The sequence below is a fragment of the Vanellus vanellus genome (assembly GCF_965231255.1).
Source record: "Vanellus vanellus genome assembly, chromosome: 6".
In the NCBI taxonomy this organism is placed as follows: Eukaryota; Metazoa; Chordata; class Aves; order Charadriiformes; family Charadriidae; genus Vanellus; species Vanellus vanellus.
In genome coordinates this window covers 57,207,091-57,225,867 of record NC_138911.1, presented here as the reverse complement: position 1 = coordinate 57,225,867, position 18,777 = coordinate 57,207,091, and the positions used below count along the sequence as shown (strand labels likewise).

General features: G+C 57.5%; 3 protein-coding genes across 3 annotated transcripts; all 3 read left to right on the top strand.

The window, feature by feature from the left end:
• Nucleotides 1-3,820: 3,820 nt before the first annotated feature.
• On the top strand, nucleotides 3,821-5,320 carry LOC309673884 (inositol 1,4,5-trisphosphate receptor-interacting protein-like 1; the record flags this gene model as incomplete). Its single annotated transcript, XM_082485766.1, has 1 exon — nucleotides 3,821-5,320. The coding sequence occupies one exon, from the start codon at nucleotides 3,821-3,823 to the stop codon at nucleotides 5,318-5,320; it is 1,500 nt and encodes a 499-aa protein (XP_082341892.1).
• A 3,794-nt stretch (nucleotides 5,321-9,114) lies between these two features.
• LOC309673883 (inositol 1,4,5-trisphosphate receptor-interacting protein-like 1) lies at nucleotides 9,115-10,614 on the top strand (the record flags this gene model as incomplete). Its single annotated transcript, XM_082485765.1, has 1 exon — nucleotides 9,115-10,614. One exon carries the CDS (start codon nucleotides 9,115-9,117, stop codon nucleotides 10,612-10,614), a length of 1,500 nt encoding a protein of 499 aa, XP_082341891.1.
• A 3,855-nt stretch (nucleotides 10,615-14,469) lies between these two features.
• LOC309673882 (inositol 1,4,5-trisphosphate receptor-interacting protein-like 1) lies at nucleotides 14,470-15,969 on the top strand (the record flags this gene model as incomplete). The annotated part of the gene is made up of 1 exon (XM_082485764.1): nucleotides 14,470-15,969. One exon carries the CDS (start codon nucleotides 14,470-14,472, stop codon nucleotides 15,967-15,969), a length of 1,500 nt encoding a protein of 499 aa, XP_082341890.1.
• Between the last annotated feature and the right edge of the window lie 2,808 nt (nucleotides 15,970-18,777).

Genomic DNA, 18,777 nt, shown 5'->3' with positions numbered 1-18,777 from the left:
ATGAGCTCCTCTTGCACAGAGCTGTGTTTTTCTGTCCCCTAGACTGCTCACGCCTCTTTGAGAGCGTCCATTCCTTCTGGGCGCTTTACTTTGTACAAAGTTGTCAATAAATGGTGTGTTTGAACAAAGGCTGCCTCTCTGAGTGCCTGTGCATCAGTTCAGGGGGGGAAGGTGGGCATAGGGTGCTGACCACTCAGCTGCCCCAGAGTCAGGGAGCGTTTGACTGAAGACCCGGTGGGCTCTGCTTTCACTGATTGTGTAGCTAAGGCTCCCCCTCCAGTCTGCGCTCCTGCACTGGGGCAATGGCAATAACTTGTCACCCTCCACAGCTGTGCACATTGCCTGCGTGGCTCTGTAGGTAGGGAGCCTGCAGTGGCTTCCTTGGGGGCCGTACACAAAGCATTGCCCTTGGGTGAGGTGGCTCTGACGCTGCGTGAGTGGGTAGCCCCGTGCACAGGGAACAAGTGCCACCACTGCAGAGCGGGGCTCTGGCTGCTCTGGCTTCCGTACGAGCACAAGACTCATTCTCCATACCCTCTCGTGACCTGCAAGCTCAGGTTGCCTCCACCTTAACACAGTAGACATAACACGTGCAGCAAGCTTAAAGAAAGCTTTTGAGATGTCTCCAACTCAAGGCATGCACGTATGCCGTCCATGCCAACTTTATGAGAAGCAGTGGTCTGGCGGCAGCTCTGTGGCAGGAGAGGTCCACTCAGGCCTCTATTTGGGACACCTCCAGTGGAAATCCAATGACGCTATATGGGCAAAGACTTGCCAGATCTTTGATAATTGGCACGTCAAAAGAACTGCCTGTGTTTGAGTGCTAAAGAAGCCCAGCAGTTGCCCACCGCCCGTCATCAGCCCAAGGGACGTGGCTTCTCTGGGCGCTCCAAAGGCGCTGGTGTTACAACACTGACTCTTGCCTTTTTTTGCAGCAGTCTGAGTTGGGGCCGCTCGTGCTCTCTGGCTCTCCTGGCACTGGGCTCTGAGCTGCCAATAACCTCTCCTCCAAGACCAATGCAAGAGCAAAGCTCCACCACCACTCAGTAGCACCCTACAGTCTGTAGCGAGAGGTGCAGTGGGTCACTGAGTGTCTGCCAAAGCCATCGCTGCCCGTGTTACACTGCCAATGGGCCTTCTAGAGAAGTGGCCACCTTCACAACTGCCTTGCACCAACGAGCCACCCAAACCAGCAGTCTGTGCCATCGCCATGAAGCTTCATGCTGGAACTCAGTCGCGTTGCGTGCAACTCATCTCGCAGACGGGCTTCAGCCACTGAAAGCCTGCCACAGCGATTGGCATACTGCTTCGCAAACGCCTCTGAGCAGCACAGTCGGTTCCCTCTGCCGCCGGGAGGTACCAGGCTTGCGAGGTAGCCCTGGGGTGTGTCTCAGGGGTTTCTGTGCCCCTGACAGCCTTGGGCTGTATGTGGGAGGGACTGGGAGCAGCTTGGCAGGTCTTGGGGCAGCTGGGCGTTCCCGGCTGTCCCCGCAGCCACTTCCAACATGGCAAGTGTTCAGAAACTTTCCCACCTGGCCCGTGCCGACCCAGGAGAGAGGTGAGGATGCAAAGCACGGAATTACAAGAGTGATTCTTTATTTACGTGCATGAGGTGTCCTGTTGAAAGTGGGGCACCCCGGATCCACTCTCACATGAGGTTCCTCTACCTTCCTCTAGCGTCAAATTTGACCAGCACGATTTGACCAATCACCACTTAACACACACACACTGCAATTTACAAAGGAGCTATAATTCTGTAGTGTCACCAACCATCTGCTTCTTTCTTGATCTGAACAACCCTGAGTTGGGCTTGCTGCAGCTTCCTGTCTGTGCCACTCAATTGGAGGGTCACACAGGGGTGTTAGAGGGGTTAGGATGCAGACAAGATAGTCCGGCATTGGAGAATTCGGAGCACGGAAGCAACGGACAGGATCCAGGAAAAGTCAAGCAGGCAAACTTGGGCCACCCAGCCACCTGTGTCAGACCCCGTGCCCCCAGGAAAGCACATAAGGAATTAGCAATTGGACATTCCTGACTGAGAGGCACCAAAGCACCTCTTTCTTGTCGAGACAATTTCTGGAGAGCAGTGTGCAGCCCAGCAGGAGCTCACGCTCGTGGGGTCACTGAGAGGCTGCCAAGCCTGCTGAACCCTGCAGGTTACCATCCAGTCCTAATAGGCCATGTAGGGTCTAACGATACTGTGAGGAGGCAGCATAGAACCATCCAAAGAGACAGCATGTTCCTCACAGCAATGTTCTAAGGATGAGGAGCACAGGTGGTGTTCTCCTCTGTCCTCCCAGTCAGAGGAAGGGGATCAGGAAGGAGGAGGCGGATTGAACAGGTGAATGCCTGGCTGCCTAGCTGCTACTCAGGGTTTTGGCTTCTGTGATTGTGGATGGACCCTGGAGAAGCTGGGCCTGTTGCAAGGTGATGGCATTCACCTGACCCCATACTGCAGGAAAAAACAGGAGAAGAATGTGGGGGAAGGGAAGGGAAGGGAAGGGAAGGGAAGGGAAGGGAAGGGAAGGGAAGGGAAGGGAAGGGAAGGGAAGGGAAGGGAAGGGAAGGGAAGGGAAGGGAAGGGAAGGGAAGGGAAGGGAAGGGAAGGGAAGGGAAGGGAAGGGAAGGGAAGGGAAGGGAAGGGAAGGGAAGGGGAAATCCCCACGCAGCAGCCCTCTGCCGAGAGCGGCAGCGTCTTCCTCTCAACGTTCTCCCCAATGCAGCAGCCAGTGAAGACCGTGGTGGCTACAGAGATGATTGTTGCACTGCTTTCCCTTCACAGTGTCGCGACCATGGTGGCGACTTGACATGGGTGGAGACATTCCCTGGCAGCTCTGGCTGGGCACGGACCAAGCGAGAGGCACCACTGATGGGCCTCCGTGTGCTCACTGTGTCCCAAACACTCCCCAGGGAGTTGGTACCTCAGAACAGAACGTGCTGGACACGGAGAAGCCGGTGCTGTCTCAGCAGTGGGAGTTGCCCACTGGGAAATCTCCACCCGCACCCCCACCACCACCCCTGGGAAATGTCTCTTGGGAAGCAATGTCCTCTCGCAGTGGCACAGCCGGAACAGAGATCCTGCCATGGACAGGCCCCGTCCCACCACCAGGATATACACCACCACCCACCCATGGGTCTCATGAAGGCACCAAGAGCACACCCACGACCACAAGCTCACAGGCCAGCACCAAGGGAGCGGCTTCCATCTCATGGCATGGGATCTCCAGGAGCAAGCAAAGCATCCATGGGTCATATCAGCCCCATTTGCGGCTTGGTAAGGGTTTGGGGGGGCTTCTGTCGGCTTTGTAAAGACAGCCCCTGGGCACCCTGTCCTGCCCTCTGGGTCTGTACTTTGTGGGTGTCGGGGCTTTGGTTGCCGGGGGCAGCTGTGAGGCGCTGAGGCAGCGTGGGGCTGGTTGGCGGGTGTGCCTGTGATGCGCTCCGACCCCTGTGACATCACAGGGGACGTGTCACAATGGGGGCAGCTAGGAAAGGCGCCAGCAGGCAGCGCTGCCCCAGTAAGGCCTGAGCCAGAGGTGAGTACACATGCGGGGGGAGGCTGGGCTGGACCAGGGCCGGGGCAGAATCGCGGGCCCCCGGGGGGTGGGTTCTCACCCGGCATTAAGGGCCCTGCCACTCGTGGCAGCGCCTTGGGCCGGGCACGGTGCCACCGCCGCCAGGGCTGGAGCAGGCCTTGCTGCCCACCAGCTGCCTCGGCCCCTCTCCTACCTGTCCCCAGCTCCGCTGTCCCCACCGCCATCTATCTCCCTCCCTCCCTCCCAGCCCCACTGAACCCCTTCTCTCTCTCCTCCTGCAGGTCATGGATGCAATCAAATTCTTCATGTTGGTTGTGCAAAGCATCATCCAGCTCCCACAGAAGGTGGGCTATGAGCTGGATGAGGCCATGCGTGAGCGCATGCAGCAGCGTGCGCTGCAGCTGAGCCAGGAGGTGACTTGGCTGCTGCAGGAGCTGCAGCAGAGCTCCTCTGCCTGGAGAGACCTGCTCTTTGCTGCCTTGCAGCAGTGGCAGTTGTGGGCGGTTGCTGGAGTCCTGGTCCTGCTCTTCGGGCTCTGCTGGCAGCTCTGGAAAAGGAGCCGTCAACCAGCCAGCAGCGGTGAAGAGACAACCTCCAGCAGCAACACCGAGAGCGAGGAGCATGAAAGTGAAGGAGTAGGTTCTGATGATGTGAGCCGTCAGTTCAAGATTTTTTCAAAGCGCATCCAGTGGTCAGTGCAGAGCCTGGCCTACAGGAGGCGACTGGTGGAGCATCTGGTGGACGACCTCCTCTCTCTCCTCCAAGAGCGCTTGTCAAATAGTTTCTTCCCCGTCCTGCAGCCAGCCATCGGGGTGGGCAGCGTCTTTGAAGGTTGGAGCCACCATGGGCGTGACACAGTTTACCGCCTTCTTGTGCCCCTGAAGCCCCCCCGTGGCCACACCTTCCACCCGGAGCTGGGTGCTGCGGAGCACATGCCGGCAAAGGACTGCCGAGTCCGTGTGGAGCTGGAGTGTACCTGTGCAGGAGACCAGCTGGTGGAGGACATGCTGTGTTTCCTCCACCACCCCGCAGAGGAGGTGGTGAGAAACCCGGCTGCCACCCTCCTAGGCACCCTCTGCACCGGCTCCTACCTAGACGTGCATAAAACTGCCGAGTGGTTCCAGAACCTGGTGAGGTCAGCCTGGGGGGAGATGCTTCAGTCCTGTCGCTACGGGATGAATGTGCTGCCCTCCAGACGCTCCTGCAAGCTCCAACTGACCAATGCCTCCGGGAGAAGCCTCTTAATTGAGATGGTGTTTGGGGTGCAGCAAGGCGACTCGGACATCTTCCTGAGCAGCCAGCTTACAGAGGCCATCTTTACTCCGAGCACGATGTGGGCAGAGAGCTACGCTGTGGCAGAGGTGAAGTTCTTCAGGCATATTGCCACTCAGGCTCCACATGAAGGCTTACACCTCAAATGCCTGCAGCTCTTTGCTGGCATCCTGGGGGGCACAGGCTTTTCTACCTCTGTCTTGAAGACGGTTGCCATGCACCTCCTGAACACCATACCCCTGGAAAGCTGGAGCAGGAGGGAATTTCTGATGCGGCTGCAGGATATCCTCTGGTACCTGCGCAACTGTCTGGAGGAGAAAAGCCTCGACCACTTCTTCTTTGGCAATGAGAACATGCCCGAGGACATCATCTTGCCCCCAGCCTTCCAAACGGCGGAGCCGATCAACCTCTTCCAGCACCTGGTGCAGGACCCGGCTGCCCACGCCAAGGCAATGCGTGAATTCGACAAACTGCAAGATCGGCTCTTAAGACTGCTCTTCTACGGACAGTGAATGAGCTCCTCTTGCACAGAGCTGTGTTTTTCTGTCCCCTAGACTGCCCACGCCTCTTTGAGAGCGTCCATTCCTTCTGGGCGCTTTACTTTGTACAAAGTTGTCAATAAATGGTGTGTTTGAACAAAGGTTGCCTCTCTGAGTGCCTGTGCATCAGTTCAGGGGGGGAAGGTGGGCATAGGGTGCTGACCACTCAGCTGCCCCAGAGTCAGGGAGCGTTTGACTGAAGACCCGGTGGGCTCTGCTTTCACTGATTGTGTAGCTAAGGCTCCCCCTCCAGTCTGCGCTCCTGCACTGGGGCAATGGCAATAACTTGTCACCCTCCACAGCTGTGCACATTGCCTGCGTGGCTCTGTAGGTAGGGAGCCTGCAGTGGCTTCCTTGGGGGCCGTACACAAAGCATTGCCCTTGGGTGAGGTGGCTCTGACGCTGCGTGAGTGGGTAGCCCCGTGCACAGGGAACAAGTGCCACCACTGCAGAGCGGGGCTCTGGCTGCTCTGGCTTCCGTACGAGCACAAGACTCATTCTCCATACCCTCTCGTGACCTGCAAGCTCAGGTTGCCTCCACCTTAACACGGCAGACGTAACACGTGCAGCAAGCTTAAAGAAAGCTTTTGAGATGTCTCCAACTCAAGGCATGCACGTATGCCGTCCATGCCACCTTTATGAGAAGCAGTGGCCTGGCGGCAGCTCTGTGGCAGGAGAGGTCCACTCAGGCCTCTATTTGGGACACCTCCAGTGGAAATCCAATGACGCTATATGGGCAAAGACTTGCCAGATCTTTGATAATTGGCACGTCAAAAGAACTGCCTGTGTTTGAGTGCTAAAGAAGCCCAGCAGTTGCCCACCGCCCGTCATCAGCCCAAGGGACGTGGCTTCTCTGGGCGCTCCAAAGGCGCTGGTGTTACAACACTGACTCTTGCCTTTTTTTGCAGCAGTCTGAGTTGGGGCCGCTCGTGCTCTCTGGCTCTCCTGGCACTGGGCTCTGAGCTGCCAATAACCTCTCCTCCAAGACCAATGCAAGAGCAAAGCTCCACCACCACTCAGTAGCACCCTACAGTCTGTAGCGAGAGGTGCAGTGGGTCACTGAGTGTCTGCCAAAGCCATCGCTGCCCGTGTTACACTGCCAATGGGCCTTCTAGAGAAGTGGCCACCTTCACAACTGCCTTGCACCAACGAGCCACCCAAACCAGCAGTCTGTGCCATCGCCATGAAGCTTCATGCTGGAACTCAGTCGCGTTGCGTGCAACTCATCTCGCAGACGGGCTTCAGCCACTGAAAGCCTGCCACAGCGATTGGCATACTGCTTCGCAAAGGTCTCTGAGCAGCACAGTCGGTTCCCTCTGCCGCCGGGAGGTACCAGGCTTGCGAGGTAGCCCTGGGGTGTGTCTCAGGGGTTTCTGTGCCCCTGACAGCCTTGGGCTGTATGTGGGAGGGACTGGGAGCAGCTTGGCAGGTCTTGGGGCAGCTGGGCGTTCCCGGCTGTCCCCGCAGCCACTTCCAACATGGCAAGTGTTCAGAAACTTTCCCACCTGGCCCGTGCCGACCCAGGAGAGAGGTGAGGATGCAAAGCACGGAATTACAAGAGTGATTCTTTATTTACGTGCATGAGGTGTCCTGTTGAAAGTGGGGCACCCCGGATCCACTCTCACATGAGGTTCCTCTACCTTCCTCTAGCATCAAATTTGACCAGCACGATTTGACCAATCACCACTTAACACACACACACTGCAATTTACAAAGGAGCTATAATTCTGTAGTGTCACCAACCATCTGCTTCTTTCTTGATCTGAACAACCCTGAGTTGGGCTTGCTGCAGCTTCCTGTCTGTGCCACTCAATTGGAGGGTCACACAGGGGTGTTAGAGGGGTTAGGATGCAGACAAGATAGTCCGGCATTGGAGAATTCGGAGCACGGAAGCAACGGACAGGATCCAGGAAAAGTCAAGCAGGCAAACTTGGGCCACCCAGCCACCTGTGTCAGACCCCGTGCCCCCAGGAAAGCACATAAGGAATTAGCAATTGGACATTCCTGACTGAGAGGCACCAAAGCACCTCTTTCTTGTCGAGACAATTTCTGGAGAGCAGTGTGCAGCCCAGCAGGAGCTCACGCTCGTGGGGTCACTGAGAGGCTGCCAAGCCTGCTGAACCCTGCAGCTTACCATCCAGTCCTAATAGGCCATATAGGGTCTAACGATACTGTGAGGAGGCAGCATAGAACCATCCAAAGAGACAGCATGTTCCTCACAGCAATGTTCTAAGGATGAGGAGCACAGGTGGTGTTCTCCTCTGTCCTCCCAGTCAGAGGAAGGGGTTCAGGAAGGAGGAGGCGGATTGAACAGGTGAATGCCTGGCTGCCTAGCTGCTACTCAGGGTTTTGGCTTCTGTGATTGTGGATGGACCCTGGAGAAGCTGGGCCTGTTGCAAGGTGATGGCATTCACCTGACCCCATACTGCAGGAAAAAACAGGAGAAGAATGTGGGGGAAGGGAAGGGAAGGGAAGGGAAGGGAAGGGAAGGGAAGGGAAGGGAAGGGAAGGGAAGGGAAGGGAAGGGAAGGGAAGGGAAGGGAAGGGAAGGGAAGGGAAGGGAAGGGAAGGGAAGGGAAGGGAAGGGAAGGGAAGGGGAAATCCCCACGCAGCAGCCCTCTGCCGAGAGCGGCAGCGTCTTCCTCTCAACGTTCTCCCCAATGCAGCAGCCAGTGAAGACCGTGGTGGCTACAGAGATGATTGTTGCACTGCTTTCCCTTCACAGTGTCGCGACCATGGTGGCGACTTGACATGGGTGGAGACATTCCCTGGCAGCTCTGGCTGGGCACGGACCAAGCGAGAGGCACCACTGATGGGCCTCCGTGTGCTCACTGTGTCCCAAACACTCCCCAGGGAGTTGGTACCTCAGAACAGAACGTGCTGGACACGGAGAAGCTGGTGCTGTCTCAGCAGTGGGAGTTGCCCACTGGGAAATCTCCACCCGCACCCCCACCACCACCCCTGGGAAATGTCTCTTGGGAAGCAATGTCCTCTCGCAGTGGCACAGCCGGAACAGAGATCCTGCCATGGACAGGCCCCGTCCCACCACCAGGATATACACCACCACCCACCCATGGGTCTCATGAAGGCACCAAGAGCACACCCACGACCACAAGCTCACAGGCCAGCACCAAGGGAGCGGCTTCCATCTCATGGCATGGGATCTCCAGGAGCAAGCAAAGCATCCATGGGTCATATCAGCCCCATTTGCGGCTTGGTAAGGGTTTGGGGGGGCTTCTGTCGGCTTTGTAAAGACAGCCCCTGGGCACCCTGTCCTGCCCTCTGGGTCTGTACTTTGTGGGTGTCGGGGCTTTGGTTGCCGGGGGCAGCTGTGAGGCGCTGAGGCAGCGTGGGGCTGGTTGGCGGGTGTGCCTGTGATGCGCTCCGACCCCTGTGACATCACAGGGGACGTGTCACAATGGGGGCAGCTAGGAAAGGCGCCAGCAGGCAGCGCTGCCCCAGTAAGGCCTGAGCCAGAGGTGAGTACACATGCGGGGGGAGGCTGGGCTGGACCAGGGCCGGGGCAGAATCGCGGGCCCCCGGGGGGTGGGTTCTCACCCGGCATTAAGGGCCCTGCCACTCGTGGCAGCGCCTTGGGCCGGGCACGGTGCCACCGCCGCCAGGGCTGGAGCAGGCCTTGCTGCCCACCAGCTGCCTCGGCCCCTCTCCTACCTGTCCCCAGCTCCGCTGTCCCCACCGCCATCTATCTCCCTCCCTCCCTCCCTCCCAGCCCCACTGAACCCCTTCTCTCTCTCCTCCTGCAGGTCATGGATGCAATCAAATTCTTCATGTTGGTTGTGCAAAGCATCATCCAGCTCCCACAGAAGGTGGGCTATGAGCTGGATGAGGCCATGCGTGAGCGCATGCAGCAGCGTGCGCTGCAGCTGAGCCAGGAGGTGACTTGGCTGCTGCAGGAGCTGCAGCAGAGCTCCTCTGCCTGGAGAGACCTGCTCTTTGCTGCCTTGCAGCAGTGGCAGTTGTGGGCGGTTGCTGGAGTCCTGGTCCTGCTCTTCGGGCTCTGCTGGCAGCTCTGGAAAAGGAGCCGTCAACCAGCCAGCAGCGGTGAAGAGACAACCTCCAGCAGCAACACCGAGAGCGAGGAGCATGAAAGTGAAGGAGTAGGTTCTGATGATGTGAGCCGTCAGTTCAAGATTTTTTCAAAGCGCATCCAGTGGTCAGTGCAGAGCCTGGCCTACAGGAGGCGACTGGTGGAGCATCTGGTGGACGACCTCCTCTCTCTCCTCCAAGAGCGCTTGTCAAATAGTTTCTTCCCCATCCTGCAGCCAGCCATCGGGGTGGGCAGCGTCTTTGAAGGTTGGAGCCACCATGGGCGTGACACAGTTTACCGCCTTCTTGTGCCCCTGAAGCCCCCCCGTGGTCACGCCTTCCACCCGGAGCTGGGTGCTGCGGAGCACATGCCGGCAAAGGACTGCCGAGTCCGTGTGGAGCTGGAGTGTACCTGTGCAGGAGACCAGCTGGTGGAGGACATGCTGTGTTTCCTCCACCACCCCGCAGAGGAGGTGGTGAGAAACCCGGCTGCCACCCTCCTAGGCACCCTCTGCACCGGCTCCTACCTAGACGTGCATAAAACTGCCGAGTGGTTCCAGAACCTGGTGAGGTCAGCCTGGGGGGAGATGCTTCAGTCCTGTCGCTACGGGATGAATGTGCTGCCCTCCAGACGCTCCTGCAAGCTCCAACTGACCAATGCCTCCGGGAGAAGCCTCTTAATTGAGATGGTGTTTGGGGTGCAGCAAGGCGACTCGGACATCTTCCTGAGCAGCCAGCTTACAGAGGCCATCTTTACTCCGAGCACGATGTGGGCAGAGAGCTACGCTGTGGCAGAGGTGAAGTTCTTCAGGCATATTGCCATGCAGGCTCCACATGAAGGCTTACACCTCAAATGCCTGCAGCTCTTTGCTGGCATCCTGGGGGGCACAGGCTTTTCTACCTCTGTCTTGAAGACGGTTGCCATGCACCTCCTGAACACCATACCCCTGGAAAGCTGGAGCAGGAGGGAATTTCTGATGCGGCTGCAGGATATCCTCTGGTACCTGCGCAACTGTCTGGAGGAGAAAAGCCTCGACCACTTCTTCTTTGGCAATGAGAACATGCCCGAGGACATCATCTTGCCCCCAGCCTTCCAAACGGCGGAGCCGATCAACCTCTTCCAGCACCTGGTGCAGGACCCGGCTGCCCACGCCAAGGCAATGCGTGAATTCGACAAACTGCAAGATCGGCTCTTAAGACTGCTTTTCTACGGACAGTGAATGAGCTCCTCTTGCACAGAGCTGTGTTTTTCTGTCCCCTAGACTGCCCACGCCTCTTTGAGAGCGTCCATTCCTTCTGGGCGCTTTACTTTGTACAAAGTTGTCAATAAATGGTGTGTTTGAACAAAGGCTGCCTCTCTGAGTGCCTGTGCATCAGTTCAGGGGGGGAAGGTGGGCATAGGGTGCTGACCACTCAGCTGCCCCAGAGTCAGGGAGCGTTTGACTGAAGACCCGGTGGGCTCTGCTTTCACTGATTGTGTAGCTAAGGCTCCCCCTCCAGTCTGCGCTCCTGCACTGGGGCAATGGCAATAACTTGTCACCCTCCACAGCTGTGCACATTGCCTGCGTGGCTCTGTAGGTAGGGAGCCTGCAGTGGCTTCCTTGGGGGCCGTACACAAAGCATTGCCCTTGGGTGAGGTGGCTCTGACGCTGCGTGAGTGGGTAGCCCCGTGCACAGGGAACAAGTGCCACCACTGCAGAGCGGAGCTCTGGCTGCTCTGGCTTCCGTACGAGCACAAGACTCATTCTCCATACCCTCTCGTGACCTGCAAGCTCAGGTTGCCTCCACCTTAACACAGTAGACATAACACGTGCAGCAAGCTTAAAGAAAGCTTTTGAGATGTCTCCAACTCAAGGCATGCACGTATGCCGTCCATGCCACCTTTATGAGAAGCAGTGGCCTGGCGGCAGCTCTGTGGCAGGAGAGGTCCACTCAGGCCTCTATTTGGGACACCTCCAGTGGAAATCCAATGACGCTATATGGGCAAAGACTTGCCAGATCTTTGATAATTGGCACGTCAAAAGAACTGCCTGTGTTTGAGTGCTAAAGAAGCCCAGCAGTTGCCCACCGCCCGTCATCAGCCCAAGGGACGTGGCTTCTCTGGGCGCTCCAAAGGCGCTGGTGTTACAACACTGACTCTTGCCTTTTTTTGCAGCAGTCTGAGTTGGGGCCGCTCGTGCTCTCTGGCTCTCCTGGCACTGGGCTCTGAGCTGCCAATAACCTCTCCTCCAAGACCAATGCAAGAGCAAAGCTCCACCACCACTCAGTAGCACCCTACAGTCTGTAGCGAGAGGTGCAGTGGGTCACTGAGTGTCTGCCAAAGCCATCGCTGCCCGTGTTACACTGCCAATGGGCCTTCTAGAGAAGTGGCCACCTTCACAACTGCCTTGCACCAACGAGCCACCCAAACCAGCAGTCTGTGCCATCGCCATGAAGCTTCATGCTGGAACTCAGTCGCGTTGCGTGCAACTCATCTCGCAGACGGGCTTCAGCCACTGAAAGCCTGCCACAGCGATTGGCATACTGCTTCGCAAAGGTCTCTGAGCAGCACAGTCGGTTCCCTCTGCCGCCGGGAGGTACCAGGCTTGCGAGGTAGCCCTGGGGCGTGTCTCAGGGGTTTCTGTGCCCCTGACAGCCTTGGGCTGTATGTGGGAGGGACTGGGAGCAGCTTGGCAGGTCTTGGGGCAGCTGGGCGTTCCCGGCTGTCCCCGCAGCCACTTCCAACATGGCAAGTGTTCAGAAACTTTCCCACCTGGCCCGTGCCGACCCAGGAGAGAGGTGAGGATGCAAAGCACGGAATTACAAGAGTGATTCTTTATTTACGTGCATGAGGTGTCCTGTTGAAAGTGGGGCACCCCGGATCCACTCTCACATGAGGTTCCTCTACCTTCCTCTAGCGTCAAATTTGACCAGCACGATTTGACCAATCACCACTTAACACACACACACTGCAATTTACAAAGGAGCTATAATTCTGTAGTGTCACCAACCATCTGCTTCTTTCTTGATCTGAACAACCCTGAGTTGGGCTTGCTGCAGCTTCCTGTCTGTGCCACTCAATTGGAGGGTCACACAGGGGTGTTAGAGGGGTTAGGATGCAGACAAGATAGTCCGGCATTGGAGAATTCGGAGCACGGAAGCAACGGACAGGATCCAGGAAAAGTCAAGCAGGCAAACTTGGGCCACCCAGCCACCTGTGTCAGACCCCGTGCCCCCAGGAAAGCACATAAGGAATTAGCAATTGGACATTCCTGACTGAGAGGCACCAAAGCACCTCTTTCTTGTCGAGACAATTTCTGGAGAGCAGTGTGCAGCCCAGCAGGAGCTCACGCTCGTGGGGTCACTGAGAGGCTGCCAAGCCTGCTGAACCCTGCAGGTTACCATCCAGTCCTAATAGGCCATGTAGGGTCTAACGATACTGTGAGGAGGCAGCATAGAACCATCCAAAGAGACAGCATGTTCCTCACAGCAATGTTCTAAGGATGAGGAGCACAGGTGGTGTTCTCCTCTGTCCTCCCAGTCAGAGGAAGGGGATCAGGAAGGAGGAGGCGGATTGAACAGGTGAATGCCTGGCTGCCTAGCTGCTACTCAGGGTTTTGGCTTCTGTGATTGTGGATGGACCCTGGAGAAGCTGGGCCTGTTGCAAGGTGATGGCATTCACCTGACCCCATACTGCAGGAAAAAACAGGAGAAGAATGTGGGGGAAGGGAAGGGAAGGGAAGGGAAGGGAAGGGAAGGGAAGGGAAGGGAAGGGAAGGGAAGGGAAGGGAAGGGAAGGGAAGGGAAGGGAAGGGAAGGGAAGGGAAGGGAAGGGAAGGGAAGGGAAGGGAAGGGAAGGGAAGGGAAGGGAAGGGAAGGGAAGGGAAGGGAAGGGAAGGGAAGGGAAGGGAAGGGAAGGGAAGGGAAGGGGAAATCCCCACGCAGCAGCCCTCTGCCGAGAGCGGCAGCGTCTTCCTCTCAACGTTCTCCCCAATGCAGCAGCCAGTGAAGACCGTGGTGGCTACAGAGATGATTGTTGCACTGCTTTCCCTTCACAGTGTCGCGACCATGGTGGCGACTTGACATGGGTGGAGACATTCCCTGGCAGCTCTGGCTGGGCACGGACCAAGCGAGAGGCACCACTGATGGGCCTCCGTGTGCTCACTGTGTCCCAAACACTCCCCAGGGAGTTGGTACCTCAGAACAGAACGTGCTGGACACGGAGAAGCCGGTGCTGTCTCAGCAGTGGGAGTTGCCCACTGGGAAATCTCCACCCGCACCCCCACCACCACCCCTGGGAAATGTCTCTTGGGAAGCAATGTCCTTTCGCAGTGGCACAGCCGGAACAGAGATCCTGCCATGGACAGGCCCCGTCCCACCACCAGGATATACACCGCCACCCACCCATGGGTCTCATGAAGGCACCAAGAGCACACCCACGACCACAAGCTCACAGGCCAGCACCAAGGGAGCGGCTTCCATCTCATGGCATGGGATCTCCAGGAGCAAGCAAAGCATCCATGGGTCATATCAGCCCCATTTGCGGCTTGGTAAGGGTTTGGGGGGGCTTCTGTCGGCTTTGTAAAGACAGCCCCTGGGCACCCTGTCCTGCCCTCTGGGTCTGTACTTTGTGGGTGTCGGGGCTTTGGTTGCCGGGGGCAGCTGTGAGGCGCTGAGGCAGCGTGGGGCTGGTTGGCGGGTGTGCCTGTGATGCGCTCCGACCCCTGTGACATCACAGGGGACGTGTCACAATGGGGGCAGCTAGGAAAGGCGCCAGCAGGCAGCGCTGCCCCAGTAAGGCCTGAGCCAGAGGTGAGTACACATGCGGGGGGAGGCTGGGCTGGACCAGGGCCGGGGCAGAATCGCGGGCCCCCGGGGGGTGGGTTCTCACCCGGCATTAAGGGCCCTGCCACTCGTGGCAGCGCCTTGGGCCGGGCACGGTGCCACCGCCGCCAGGGCTGGAGCAAGCCTTGCTGCCCACCAGCTGCCTCGGCCCCTCTCCTACCTGTCCCCAGCTCCGCTGTCCCCACCGCCATCTATCTCCCTCCCTCCCTCCCAGCCCCACTGAACCCCTTCTCTCTCTCCTCCTGCAGGTCATGGATGCAATCAAATTCTTCATGTTGGTTGTGCAAAGCATCATCCAGCTCCCACAGAAGGTGGGCTATGAGCTGGATGAGGCCATGCGTGAGCGCATGCAGCAGCGTGCGCTGCAGCTGAGCCAGGAGGTGACTTGGCTGCTGCAGGAGCTGCAGCAGAGCTCCTCTGCCTGGAGAGACCTGCTCTTCGCTGCCTTGCAGCAGTGGCAGTTGTGGGCGGTTGCTGGAGTCCTGGTCCTGCTCTTCGGGCTCTGCTGGCAGCTCTGGAAAAGGAGCCGTCAACCAGCCAGCAGCGGTGAAGAGACAACCTCCAGCAGCAACACCGAGAGCGAGGAGCATGAAAGTGAAGGAGTAGGTTCTGATGATGTGAGCCGTCAGTTCAAGATTTTTTCAAAGCGCATCCAGTGGTCAGTGCAGAGCCTGGCCTACAGGAGGCGACTGGTGGAGCATCTGGTGGACGACCTCCTCTCTCTCCTCCAAGAGCGCTTGTCAAATAGTTTCTTCCCCATCCTGCAGCCAGCCATCGGGGTGGGCAGCGTCTTTGAAGGTTGGAGCCACCATGGGCGTGACACAGTTTACCGCCTTCTTGTGCCCCTGAAGCCCCCCCGTGGTCACGCCTTCCACCCGGAGCTGGGTGCTGCGGAGCACATGCCGGCAAAGGACTGCCGAGTCCGTGTGGAGCTGGAGTGTACCTGTGCAGGAGACCAGCTGGTGGAGGACATGCTGTGTTTCCTCCACCACCCCGCAGAGGAGGTGGTGAGAAACCCGGCTGCCACCCTCCTAGGCACCCTCTGCACCGGCTCCTACCTAGACGTGCATAAAACTGCCGAGTGGTTCCAGAACCTGGTGAGGTCAGCCTGGGGGGAGATGCTTCAGTCCTGTCGCTACGGGATGAATGTGCTGCCCTCCAGACGCTCCTGCAAGCTCCAACTGACCAATGCCTCCGGGAGAAGCCTCTTAATTGAGATGGTGTTTGGGGTGCAGCAAGGCGACTCGGACATCTTCCTGAGCAGCCAGCTTACAGAGGCCATCTTTACTCCGAGCACGATGTGGGCAGAGAGCTACGCTGTGGCAGAGGTGAAGTTCTTCAGGCATATTGCCATGCAGGCTCCACATGAAGGCTTACACCTCAAATGCCTGCAGCTCTTTGCTGGCATCCTGGGGGGCACAGGCTTTTCTACCTCTGTCTTGAAGACGGTTGCCATGCACCTCCTGAACACCATACCCCTGGAAAGCTGGAGCAGGAGGGAATTTCTGATGCGGCTGCAGGATATCCTCTGGTACCTGCGCAACTGTCTGGAGGAGAAAAGCCTCGACCACTTCTTCTTTGGCAATGAGAACATGCCCGAGGACATCATCTTGCCCCCAGCCTTCCAAACGGCGGAGCCGATCAACCTCTTCCAGCACCTGGTGCAGGACCCGGCTGCCCACGCCAAGGCAATGCGTGAATTCGACAAACTGCAAGATCGGCTCTTAAGACTGCTCTTCTACGGACAGTGAATGAGCTCCTCTTGCACAGAGCTGTGTTTTTCTGTCCCCTAGACTGCCCACGCCTCTTTGAGAGCGTCCATTCCTTCTGGGCGCTTTACTTTGTACAAAGTTGTCAATAAATGGTGTGTTTGAACAAAGGCTGCCTCTCTGAGTGCCTGTGCATCAGTTCAGGGGGGGAAGGTGGGCATAGGGTGCTGACCACTCAGCTGCCCCAGAGTCAGGGAGCGTTTGACTGAAGACCCGGTGGGCTCTGCTTTCACTGATTGTGTAGCTAAGGCTCCCCCTCCAGTCTGCGCTCCTGCACTGGGGCAATGGCAATAACTTGTCACCCTCCACAGCTGTGCACATTGCCTGCGTGGCTCTGTAGGTAGGGAGCCTGCAGTGGCTTCCTTGGGGGCCGTACACAAAGCATTGCCCTTGGGTGAGGTGGCTCTGACGCTGCGTGAGTGGGTAGCCCCGTGCACAGGGAACAAGTGCCACCACTGCAGAGCGGGGCTCTGGCTGCTCTGGCTTCCGTACGAGCACAAGACTCATTCTCCATACCCTCTCGTGACCTGCAAGCTCAGGTTGCCTCCACCTTAACACAGTAGACATAACACGTGCAGCAAGCTTAAAGAAAGCTTTTGAGATGTCTCCAACTCAAGGCATGCACGTATGCCATCCATGCCAACTTTATGAGAAGCAGTGGTCTGGCGGCAGCTCTGTGGCAGGAGAGGTCCACTCAGGCCTCTATTTGGGACACCTCCAGTGGAAATCCAATGACGCTATATGGGCAAAGACTTGCCAGATCTTTGATAATTGGCACGTCAAAAGAACTGCCTGTGTTTGAGTGCTAAAGAAGCCCAGCAGTTGCCCACCGCCCGTCATCAGCCCAAGGGACGTGGCTTCTCTGGGCGCTCCAAAGGCGCTGGTGTTACAACACTGACTCTTGCCTTTTTTTGCAGCAGTCTGAGTTGGGGCCGCTCGTGCTCTCTGGCTCTCCTGGCACTGGGCTCTGAGCTGCCAATAACCTCTCCTCCAAGACCAATGCAAGAGCAAAGCTCCACCACCACTCAGTAGCACCCTACAGTCTGTAGCGAGAGGTGCAGTGGGTCACTGAGTGTCTGCCAAAGCCATCGCTGCCCGTGTTACACTGCCAATGGGCCTTCTAGAGAAGTGGCCACCTTCACAACTGCCTTGCACCAACGAGCCACCCAAACCAGCAGTCTGTGCCATCGCCATGAAGCTTCATGCTGGAACTCAGTCGCGTTGCGTGCAACTCATCTCGCAGACGGGCTTCAGCCACTGAAAGCCTGCCACAGCGATTTGCATACTGCTTCGCAAACGCCTCTGAGCAGCACAGTCGGTTCCCTCTGCCGCCGGGAGGTACCAGGCTTGCGAGGTAGCCCTGGGGTGTGTCTCAGGGGTTTCTGTGCCCCTGACAGCCTTGGGCTGTATGTGGGAGGGACTGGGAGCAGCTTGGCAGGTCTTGGGGCAGCTGGGCGTTCCCGGCTGTCCCCGCAGCCACTTCCAACATGGCAAGTGTTCAGAAACTTTCCCACCTGGCCCGTGCCGACCCAGGAGAGAGGTGAGGATGCAAAGCACGGAATTACAAGAGTGATTCTTTATTTACGTGCATGAGGTGTCCTGTTGAAAGTGGGGCACCCCGGATCCACTCTCACATGAGGTTCCTCTACCTTCCTCTAGCGTCAAATTTGACCAGCACGATTTGACCAATCACCACTTAACACACACACACTGCAATTTACAAAGGAGCTATAATTCTGTAGTGTCACCAACCATCTGCTTCTTTCTTGATCTGAACAACCCTGAGTTGGGCTTGCTGCAGCTTCCTGTCTGTGCCACTCAATTGGAGGGTCACACAGGGGTGTTAGAGGGGTTAGGATGCAGACAAGATAGTCCGGCATTGGAGAATTCGGAGCACGGAAGCAACGGACAGGATCCAGGAAAAGTCAAGCAGGCAAACTTGGGCCACCCAGCCACCTGTGTCAGACCCCGTGCCCCCAGGAAAGCACATAAGGAATTAGCAATTGGACATTCCTGACTGAGAGGCACCAAAGCACCTCTTTCTTGTCGAGACAATTTCTGGAGAGCAGTGTGCAGCCCAGCAGGAGCTCACGCTCGTGGGGTCACTGAGAGGCTGCCAAGCCTGCTGAACCCTGCAGGTTACCATCCAGTCCTAATAGGCCATGTAGGGTCTAACGATACTGTGAGGAGGCAGCATAGAACCATCCAAAGAGACAGCATGTTCCTCACAGCAATGTTCTAAGGATGAGGAGCACAGGTGGTGTTCTCCTCTGTCCTCCCAGTCAGAGGAAGGGGATCAGGAAGGAGGAGGCGGATTGAACAGGTGAATGCCTGGCTGCCTAGCTGCTACTCAGGGTTTTGGCTTCTGTGATTGTGGATGGACGCTGGAGAAGCTGGGCCTGTTGCAAGGTGATGGCATTCACCTGACCCCATACTGCAGGAAAAAACAGGAGAAGAATGTGGGGGAAGGGAAGGGAAGGGAAGGGAAGGGAAGGGAAGGGAAGGGAAGGGAAGGGAAGGGAAGGGAAGGGAAGGGAAGGGAAGGGAAGGGAAGGGAAGGGAAGGGAAGGGAAGGGAAGGGAAGGGAAGGGAAGGGAAGGGAAGGGAAGGGAAGGGAAGGGAAGGGAAGGGAAGGGAAGGGAAGGGAAGGGAAGGGGAAATCCCCACGCAGCAGCCCTCTGCCGAGAGCGGCAGCGTCTTCCTCTCAACGTTCTCCCCAATGCAGCAGCCAGTGAAGACCGTGGTGGCTACAGAGATGATTGTTGCACTGCTTTCCCTTCACAGTGTCGC